Source organism: Sciurus carolinensis, chromosome 11 (genome assembly GCF_902686445.1).
Source record: "Sciurus carolinensis chromosome 11, mSciCar1.2, whole genome shotgun sequence".
Lineage (NCBI taxonomy): Eukaryota > Metazoa > Chordata > Mammalia > Rodentia > Sciuridae > Sciurus > Sciurus carolinensis.
Window position 1 is genome coordinate 73,904,896 of NC_062223.1, and position 11,014 is coordinate 73,915,909.

At 40.1% G+C, this 11,014-nt stretch overlaps 2 protein-coding genes across 2 annotated transcripts; both read left to right on the top strand.

Moving 5' to 3' along the window:
- Nucleotides 1–207: 207 nt before the first annotated feature.
- On the top strand, nt 208–1,170 carry LOC124960160 (olfactory receptor 51I2-like). The gene has a single exon (XM_047518732.1). It carries the CDS (start codon nt 208–210, stop codon nt 1,168–1,170), a length of 963 nt encoding a protein of 320 aa, XP_047374688.1.
- Nucleotides 1,171–8,538: 7,368 nt separating this feature from the next.
- LOC124959584 (olfactory receptor 51I2-like) lies at nt 8,539–9,504 on the top strand. Its single transcript, XM_047517989.1, has one exon. It carries the CDS (start codon nt 8,539–8,541, stop codon nt 9,502–9,504), a length of 966 nt encoding a protein of 321 aa, XP_047373945.1.
- The last annotated feature ends 1,510 nt before the right edge of the window (nt 9,505–11,014 follow it).

Here is an 11,014-nt window from a genome sequence, read left to right on the forward strand (position 1 = left end):
ATAGCATATTTCTACCCATTTTTCTTTAGAATGGAACTATGTTTTATTTTTAATCTGCTTCATGTCCATCATATTTGCTATTCTGCTTACACCCATGTTACCAGATATCAGAGTTGTTTTTGTCAATAACTTTATCTTTTCTCCCTTACATTTCTTCCCAGATTGGAGAGGTCACATCTCTCTAGACCCCTCAGCTGCCTTCCAAGGATGCTTCTTTCCCAGTCCTATGTCAACATCTCCTTCTTTCAGCCACCTGCTTTCCTCATGATTGGCATCCCAGGGCTGGAGGACTTTCATGGTTGGATCTCCATCCCCTTCTCCTCCATGTACACTGTGGCGCTCACTGGAAACTGCCTCATCCTCCTGGCTGTGAGGAGGACTCCCAGCCTGCACCAGCCCATGTACTACTTCCTGTCCATGCTGGCCCTCTCAGATGTGGGCCTCACCTTGTCCACACTGCCCACAACCCTGGCTGTGCTCTGGTTTGACCATCGGCTCATTGGTTTCAATACCTGTCTGGTCCAGATGTTCTTCCTGCACTCTTTTTCTGTAGTGGAGTCCTCAGTGCTCCTGGCCATGTCATTTGACCGCTTTGTGGCCATCTCCAACCCCTTGCGCTATGCAACTGTCCTCACGAACAATGTCATCATCAAGATTGGGATGGCCATTGTGGCTCGAGCCACTCTGTCCCTCCTCCCAGGTCCCTTCCTGCTGAAACGACTGAACTACTGCCCTGGCAAGATCCTCCTGTCCCACTCATTCTGTTTCCATGCCGATGTCATGAAAAGGGCCTGTGCTGACATCACTGTCAACATCCTGTATGGGCTCTATGTGGTTCTGTCCACCGTGGGGGTGGACTCCTTGCTTATTGTCCTGTCCTACACCCTTATTCTTCACACAGTGATGGGGCTGGCCTCTCCCAGGGAGCGTGCCCGGGCCCTCAACACTTGTGTTTCTCATATCTTGGCCGTCCTGGTTTTCTACATCCCAGTCATAGGTGTGTCCATGATCCACCGTTTTGGGAGGCACCTGCCTCACATTGTACATGCTCTGGTTGCCTATGTGTACCTGGTGGTGCCTCCTGTGCTCAACCCCGTCATCTACAGCGTCAAGTCCAAGCCCATCAGGGGGGCCATGCTCAGGGTGTTGAGGAAGAGAGACCAGAGCTGATGATGTAGAATGTTTGCAGAACTTGGAGCCCTGAAAGAGTTGCTAACCCACCCCCCAGGCAAAAAAATAAAAATTAAACAGCCAACTCCTGGCTAGTTAATCAAGTCCTACCTGCAGCCTCATTATATGTATGTGGGAAGGGAGGTATCAGATTATGGTGAAAATTTGTTATTATTATTTTGTTTGTGTGGTACAATGATTTTGTCTAATTAGATACAACAAGCACCATGGTTTTACAAGGTTATATGTTCTGGGGAATCCAACTCAGGGACTCATACATTCCAGGCAAGTGCTATACCACTGAGCTACCTTCTAGTCCTGAAAAATTATTTTTCTTCATCTATTATACTATTTATTTGACATGCATTTTGTTCATGACAACTATTTTCTTGTGCTATGCTAGGTACCAGGATCTCAACAATGATTTCTATGATAACTTGCCCCTCAAAAGCTCAAATCTGATTATACATACAAAATAGACACATGGGTAAATGTTTAATACAATGTAATAAGCACAATATTAAAGTGCTAGGCAAGCACAGGAACAAGTTATTTACCCATATATTATTTAGTTCCTTCTATGATTAAATGGAAACTATTACTAGCTGGCAGTATTGTGAGGATCATTGTACATTAAGTGACCCATGAAATATAGTAAATGTAAATAAAGATATTCCATTCTTTTTAGTGTATTCATTATTCATTGTTCTTTCATCAAAAAAATATTTTATTTGTGTTTATTTAAGATTCTGAAGCCTCAGAAATGAATAAGACATAATTTTTTGCCTTTAGGGCTCACATAATCCATTAGAGTAGAGAGAGAAATAAGTAAGGAAATACAATGACCAGTAACAAGGTAATGATATTGGGTAAGAACAGAGGAATGAGGTGGGAGAAACAGGAGCACAGAGTTCCGAAGTGTTCTGATTCAACTTAGAAAAAAAAAAAAAAAAAAGAGGCACACTTTGCTGATGAAGGGATGTGAAGTGGTATGGGGAAGTGGAGAAATGTAGAGGGAGCAGACATTGCGAATCGGGGAGTAAGTACCCTACCTGCATGGGAAAACAGTGGTTAAGTATGAGGAGAGAAGAGCGTGAGGTGGCAGAGGGTGAGGTTGGAGTAGAAGGCCAGACTGGCACAAGGACAGCTTTTTCAGGCTGTGCCAAGCAAGAGTGCTGGATCTGTTCTTGAACATGAGCTACACTCTAGTTTCATGGGTCAGATACCATCTGAAGTGCAAATGGGATCCCAAAAGAATCCTGTTTTTTATAAAACACTTACTACATCTGCTCTGTATTCTAATGATGACGAATTTGCAGTCACTTCCACATGAGGGAGGGTTTTTTTTTTCCCTTATTTTTGTCTAAATACCTCCAAATCATCTCTTATTTGGACTTGATAGAGACTCCACACAATGTCTTTGTCTACCACAGATAAAACTGGAATGGTTTTATTAGATTATATGACACTAACACCAAAACTGCCTGTCCCACAGATTGGATCTGCTGCATAGTCCTCTCTTGCTCTAGGTCCTCTAACAACTAACAGCCTGATGAATTACCTGATAAGTGAATCACAGAATTATTTCTAAGTGTATTATGTGCTATTTCTGAAATCCAAAGAAAACTATCAAGTGCTGAGCCTCTTTTCTTTCATTTTCTTTGCTTGCAGTACCCCAAGGTATTCCACCACTAAACTACAAATCCAGTTTTTTATTATTGTTGTTTTGTTTTGTTTTCTTTGGATTTTGTTTTGTTTTGTTTTTGTTTTTTACTTTTTATCTTGAGATAGGGATTGCTAAGTTGCCCAGGATGGCTTCAAACTTGTGATCTTCCTGCCTCAGTCTCCTGATTAGCTGGGGTTAAAGAAGTGTGCCAATGCCCCAAACCCTGGCCTCTTTCCTGTAGGTAAGAAGGATAAGGAGCAATAACCTGTCCTTACTTTGCAGAAGGTTCACCATCAGGGCAAAGACTACTGAACCTGTAAGAATTTCACTAAAGTGGTAGGCTGATGAATGTTTGAGGAGTTAATCAAAACAGTGTCTTACTGGGGCATTCAAATGTTTGCTACTTGCTGATTTCTGACACCTTGTTCAGCAATCTCAACATCCATACTGATACATCATGTTTCTTTGGGTTTTGAAGCTCTTTTGGTGCATCATGTTGTTTTTTTCCTTCTTATCCATTACTTCCTTCCTCAGACACCTACTGAATCTTTAACCTATTGTTAGCCCTATGCAGTCTGATTCCAGGGTCAACTAAGTCTGCCTCCTTCCAATAAGTAGAAAGATATACTTTCTAAAACCAAGGTGAAAAGTATAACTGGATCACTGAAACAACAAAACCTGCCAGAAGCAATGTCTTGGAGAAGGCTAGGTAGAGAGTTCTGATTGCTCTCATCTCTAATACCTCTAAGCTTTCCTTTCTACTCATTGCTCCCTCCAGCCCCATTACCCTCTCATCAAATATTGCCAACCCAGGAGTGAAGCTGAGCAGAAAGAAATTTCTCTGTGACCTAAAGCCTGTTTTCCCTGGAGATTGACTGCATTTTCCTGCTGCAGAATAAAAGAGCATCTTAGCTCTCCAGGGTTCCTAGACTTCTATAGATGTGGTACAAGAGAACAGCTAGACCAGCAGCCAGGGTAAGTAATCCTGGCCCACTGTGCTCTACTTCCAGAGTGCTGGAGGGATCCCCCTCCCCTCCACCAAAAGAATAGTCAAAGAAAAAGAAGTGACAGAGGCAGAAGTATCAGGCAAATAAAGAAACCTAGGTATTGAATATCACGAACTGGCAGTTACATGCTTTGCATAAGAGGAAAAAAAAAAAAGACCAAGAAGGTTAGTTCCCTTTCTGTGGTTAATGGATGAAGTAGCTCAGGCAAGGGCTCAGAAGCCCTGACACTACTTCAAATCAAGATGCCTATATTGGTGGACCTAAAGTAGTTATGGTTGAGGGACCAGAGTCCCTACTGGACTAGTATTTTAGAAGAAATTTAAATGTTCATGACAGCAACATATAAGTATGGTCTACAGATTTCTCCAGGGAATTTTTTATACTTTCATTAAAATGATTGAATATTTAATAGGTATTGTATATTAATCGAGATCTTAAGAAAAATAGAACAAATAAATGGGGTGGGAGGTAGGGGCAGAATGAGCTTTTAAGGCATTGGCTTGTGCAGTTGTGTGGGCTGACATATCTGAAATACCCTGGGCAGCCTAGAAACTCAGGGAAAAGTTGATGTTACCGTCTGGAGTTTGAAAGCAATTTGGAACAGAATTCCTTCTTCCTCAGAGGACCTCAGTCTTTTCCCTCAAATAATTAGATGAGGTTCACCCACATTAGAGAGGGTAATTGCCTTTATTCAAAGTCTACTAGTTTGATAATCACATATTAAAAAATACCTTCACAGCAACATCTAGAATAGTGTTTGACCAAAAGCTGTATAGCACCACTTAGCCAAGTTGACACAAAATTAACCATCATATGTACCACATGTTTTTAAGCAGAACTCTATCAATAAGAATCAGACATACTGGTTTTGGAAAATTCAAACTGTTGAGAAAAGAGAGAAATCAGAAATTATTGTGAAAAATGTACATGTAGGGTTTTCTAAAGTCATGAATTGATAAACAGAAAGAAAGGAAAACACTCATGGGTTTGTATCAGAAAAAAACACAAAAGAAGAGAAAATGGATGAATGAATGAATGAGCAAAGAATTCTTAAGGGAAAGAGACCCGGAAGGATAAAATTCAGAGCCAAGTGAAGCAGTAAGAAAGTGAAAGAGAATTGTATTTTAGGAACAGTGGATATTGTAATCACCAAATGCCAGAATTCAAAAGACAGAATCTAGTTCAAGTCCCTGGTTTTACAAATGAGGAAATTGAGAACCATGAGGAGAAAGTGATCCTGGTACATAGCACAATCTGTGATAAACAGTGCAGTTCATTTGAAAAAACAAGGTAATTGGTGTCAAATAGAACCAAGATTGAATTGCCCTTCCAATTTAATAAGACACTTGATTGTCTAGATTTGATTTCTCTGTCTTCATATGCACAAATCAAGAAAGTTAGCTCTACCACACAATGCTGCATTGCAGCTGAGGGACAGTATATTGAAGTTATTGCTGCATATATACCACATGAAATCATTAAAAAGATAGTAGAATTATCAAATTTATTGTTCCTCAAAGATTGAATTCTTTATATGTATCATATATACCCACCATAATACAATGACACAGTACAGGGCTGAATTCACAGTCTCTTCTCTCTTGACATTGTAAAAAGTGTTGAAATTCATTTCATCTGCTTCATGCTGTCTGTTAGTGTTTGTTTCTTCAACCACAGTGAGACATGGAGAGAAAGTCTCAGGGTCTCTTCAGCTGCGGTCATCTCAGACATCCCAGTTCCAGAGTCTTGCAAAGTGAGTGCCAGTGCTGAGCTCCAGCCGAAGACACAGATGGACTGGCATAGAAATGAGGATGACAAAAACAGTGGAGCAGGGGGGTGACAATTTAAAGGCGTAACTAAGATTAAGATGGTTGAGACAACTTGAGAAAGCTATAGGAAGGGTCAGGGGAGAGGAGGGATATGGTGGTATAAGTTGAGGGCAATGATGACAGCAAAGCAGCTGCCTAAGAAAACTATAAGAGAAATGATGAAATTATGAGCAGTTTACTTAGGGACTGAACAAAGGGAAGAAGAGTACAGATATTGGTCAGAGAAAATGAATTGCTCAGGAAACATTCATCAGCCTTAATCCTATCAGATCCTCTGACAGTGAGCTGTAAGGATGCTTCTTTTTTTTTATTGGTTCTTTTTAGTTACACATGACAATAGAATCCAACTTGAACTCATAATAAAAGCATGGAGTATATCATGTCTAGCTCAGAACTACCCTCCAACTGAGCCTCTTCTTCTCTTTCTTTTCCCCACCTGCTACTCCTTCCCTCTATTGATCTTTCTACCATTTACCTATAGTTTTATTTTAATTAATTTCTTGTGGATGGTGAGTTTCACTGTGGTGTATTCATGTATGTACTTAGGAAAGTTCTGTCAGATTCATTCCACTATCTTTCCTTTTCCCATCCTCTCTCCCTTTCCTTCAATACCCATTGCTTACTCCACTGAACTTTTATCCTTCCCACTTATTGTGGGTTAGCTTCTACAAATAGGTGAAAACATTTGACCTTTGGATTTGGGGGGTTGGATTATTTCACTTAGCATGAAAGTCTCCAGATCCATCCATTTGCCAGCAAATGTCATAAAGTAATTCTTCTTTATGACTGAGTAATACTCCATTGTGTATATATAGCACATTTTCTTTATGTAAGGATGTTTTTTATTATGGGCATCCACACCAGAAATCTCAGAGTAGGTTATGGATAGATCAAATATTTCAGACTCGTTGATTTGATAAAAATCCATTTTTTCAGAAAATTTAACTAAAACCTTTCTTGGAAATTTCTTCTGTGTAAAATCACCTATATTTTTAACTTGTGTCAAGTTCATCCCAAGTATATAATTCATGATTTCCAATTATGGGGCTTCATTTCCTTCATCTTCCAAGCCAGCACTGAACTTAATATTTAAAGCCTGGGGAAGCACAACTTATCCTGCCTTCCTCTTCCTTCATGTGTTTATAGGCTTGGCTATTCATTCTATTATTTATTCATTCAAACAAGCAAATATTGACTGATAATTTCCTTTGTTCCAGGCACTGCACTATATAAGAATTATGTGTCAGCAAACAAAACCATATGGCTGCTGTATTCATGGATCTTACCATCTAATGTGAGAGAAAGAGAAAAAAAATCACAGGAAGACATAATCATAAAATTAAAAAATGAACTGAGTGTTATAAAGGAAACTAAGAATATTTAGTGAGGATACTGAATGGGTGTGTGGCTCAGGGCATCTACTTGGTGAGGGTTACCTAAATGGCTCTGAGAAGATGTTTAAGATCTTGAAGAATGAGGAGCCAGCCATGCCAAAAGCAAGAGGTGAGTAGAGATAGCAGAAATCCCAAACAGAAGTAACTTGTCCCATCTAAAAAAACCGAAATAAAATCAGCATAGCTACAGATTCCTGAGCAAAAACTAGTCTGGCATGCAGTGGAGACTAGGCAGGCACTAGATCACGGACGGAGTGTGTGGGCCATATCCCAAGCATTTTGCCAGAGTGCACAAGGGAACCCTTGAAGAATTTTAAGCAGAGGAGTAACACAGACAAGTATTTCCCTGAACCTTAGTTATATCATCCCAAAAGTAGGAATAGTAATCTTTTGGGTCTACATTTAAGAATAACTGTGAAGATTAAATGATTCATATACAATGAAAGAAACAGAAACATAAAGTGTTAGACAATACAATAAAAAATCATGTCTGTGGTGTCTTGCACTTCAGGTGATTTTTCACATACTTTGTACCAACAGAAGAGGCCACCATCAGAGGAAAGAGGATTAAATTTGGAATCAGACACGCATTTATTCAAACTCCAAGACTACAATAGAGGAGACAGTCACCAGAGGTCAATCTCTGCAGCTCCCTACACTGTTTCCTCACCTGTACCATGAAAAAAAAAATGGCCTTATAGAAAGTCTCTGTTGATTCTTAGTATGGGGAAATTTGGCCCAAAATTCTTAATCATAAGTCATGGAATTTATTACATATCAGAAGTGTATTATAGAAAAGTCAAGGGCAAGATAAACAAACGGCCTCAGGAATAACTGACTTTAGAAAAAGCACAGCAACCCCTCACTCTCTCAGACTCTGCTTATAGGGCCGCATGAATTCTTACCCTTCCATGCTCCTCTCTGCTGATCTGAATCCATTGTCCTTGTCTTTTTCCAAACAGGCATTCTTCATTTCCATCTATTCATGTGGAAAGAGCACATCCTCAATTTGAGCAAAAAGTAGATCCTTACTAGATTATCTGAACTCTAATTACTATTTCCTGGAAGATAGAATCTCATTGCACCATCTCAGACCCAGTGTCAACCCTAGCGATACTAATGTTCTGCAATATAAGGTCATGGAAGTAGCACTGACATGGCCATAAGGGCCAAATCCTGGGATTGAAAGGGGTCAGATCTTCAAATGAGAGTTTTGACATTTATGATGAAATGAAAAAAATAAAAACAAATGTACTAATATATTAACTTGAATATAAGATGATAGCATATGAAGATTTAATCATTATCATTATTATGCCTTTTTACACACATCAGCAAAAGGTAGAATCAGCTCTGAAACTTGGTTTTTAAACTTAAGATTCAGCACCAGCTTTTTCTTTTTTGTCATCCAAGATCATCTGTTCAGACTGAAGAGTTTATATCTCTCTAGACCCCTCAGTTGCCTTCCAAGGATGCTTCTTTCCCAGTCCTATGTCAACATCTCCTTCTTTCAGCCACCTGCTTTCCTCATGATTGGCATCCCAGGGCTGGAGGACTTTCATGGTTGGATCTCCATCCCCTTCTCCTCCATGTACACTGTGGCGCTCACTGGAAACTGCCTCATCCTCCTGGCTGTGAGGAGGACTCCCAGCCTGCACCAGCCCATGTACTACTTCCTGTCCATGCTGGCCCTCTCAGATGTGGGCCTCACCTTGTCCACACTGCCCACAACCCTGGCTGTGCTCTGGTTTGACCATCGGCTCATTGGTTTCAATACCTGTCTGGTCCAGATGTTCTTCCTGCACTCTTTTTCTGTCGTGGAGTCCTCAGTGCTCCTGGCCATGTCATTTGACCGCTTTGTGGCCATCTCCAACCCCTTGCGCTATGCAACTGTCCTCACGAACAATGTCATCGTCAAGATTGGGATGGCCATTGTGGCTCGAGCCACTCTGTCCCTCTTCCCAGTTCCCTTCCTGCTGAAACGACTGAACTACTGCCCTGGCAAGATCCTCCTGTCCCACTCATTCTGTTTCCATGCCGATGTCATGAAAAGGGCCTGTGCTGACATCACTGTCAACATCCTGTATGGGCTCTATGTGGTTCTGTCCACCGTGGGGGTGGACTCCTTGCTTATTGTCCTGTCCTACACCCTTATTCTTCACACAGTGATGGGGCTGGCCTCTCCCAGGGAGCGTGCCCGGGCCCTCAACACTTGTGTTTCTCATATCTTGGCCGTTCTGGTTTTCTACATCCCAGTCATAGGTGTGTCCATGATCCACCGTTTTGGGAGGCACCTGCCTCACATTGTACATGCTCTGGTTGCCTATGTGTACCTGGTGGTGCCTCCTGTGCTCAACCCCGTCATCTACAGCGTCAAGTCCAAGCCCATCAGGGGAGCCATGCTCAGGGTGTTGAGGAAGAGAGGACAAGGGTGGTGAAACTTAAGATATAACAGACTTTGTGTTAAATTAAAGACTGTTATACAAAGGAAATGATAGCCTGAAAAGAGAACTTACAGAATGGGAGAAGATCTTTGCAAGCTTCTCTCCTAACAGAGCATTAATATTTAGAATATATAAAGAACTCAAAAAACTCAGCACACACACATACACACACACACACACACACACACACACACACACACACACACTAAACCATTAAATTTCTGGACAAATGAAACAAAGAGACACTTGTCACAAAGAAATACAAATGGCCAAGAATTACATGAAAAAATGTTGAACCTCTTTAGCCATCAGGGAAACACAAATCAAAACCATAATGAGATTCCATCTCACTCCATCAGAATGGCAATCATCAAAATTACAAATAACCAAAACACTAGTGAAGATGTGGCGACAGGGAAGGAATCCATATACCCTGTTGTCAGGAATGTGAATTAGTATAGCCACTTTAGAAATCAGTGTGGGAGTTCCTCAGAGAACTAAAAATATAACTACCATACAATCCAGATTTACCATTCCTTAACATTTATCTAAATAATTAAAGATGGTGGATACTTGCATTCCCATGTTTTTAGTAGCACAATTCACAATATCCAAATTATAGAACTAACCTATACATACATCAGCAGATAAATGGATAAAGAAAATATGGTGGATATATGCACAACGGAGTTTTTCTCAGCATAAAGAAGGATGAAATTATGTCATTTGCAGGAAAATGGATGAAACTGGAAAGCAGTTTATTAAGTGAAATTACCAGACTCAGAAAGATAAGTGTCACATATTTTCTGTCATATGTGGAAGCTAGAAGAGGGACAAAAGGATCTCGTGAAAATAGAAAACCAATAAAGTAGAGGAAGAAGACTAGGCAGAGGAAGGAAGTAGGCAAGAGGAGGTACTAGAAAGTGAAATGAATCAAATGATGTTATGTGTATGTACAAATATGTCACAATGAAACTTACTATTCTGTATAATTAATATGCATAAATAACAGAGAAAGACTAGTGAAATATTTCTGTAGCTTCATGGGAACCTGTTAGGCTCAGCAAGCACTAAAAGTACCTAGTCCATGCTAAGACACTGGGAATACCATAAGGTTCAGTTATATTATAAATCCATGTCTAGCATTTACTTTGTAAAGAAGTAAGGAGGATTAAAGACTGAGCAATACCTCCAGAGCTTATAATCTTATGGGAGAGAGTGAAGCCAGAAAGGTAGGTGACCAGTTTGTACAGAATTGCACAAACTATGCTACACAGTTTGGCTTGTACCTAATACATAAAAATCACTTATTAAATATTTTATTATAAAATAAGTTACTATTTTGCATTTTTATTAGAAGTTTGTTGGACATTGCACAAGACTGGATCCAGGAGAACTAATCAATTAAAGTTCTTTATCTAATAACACCATTCCATCCTACAACTCCAGTGGCAGAAATTAAGAGATGCTTTGGAGTCAGGAAGCTAGCTCACAAGATTACTAT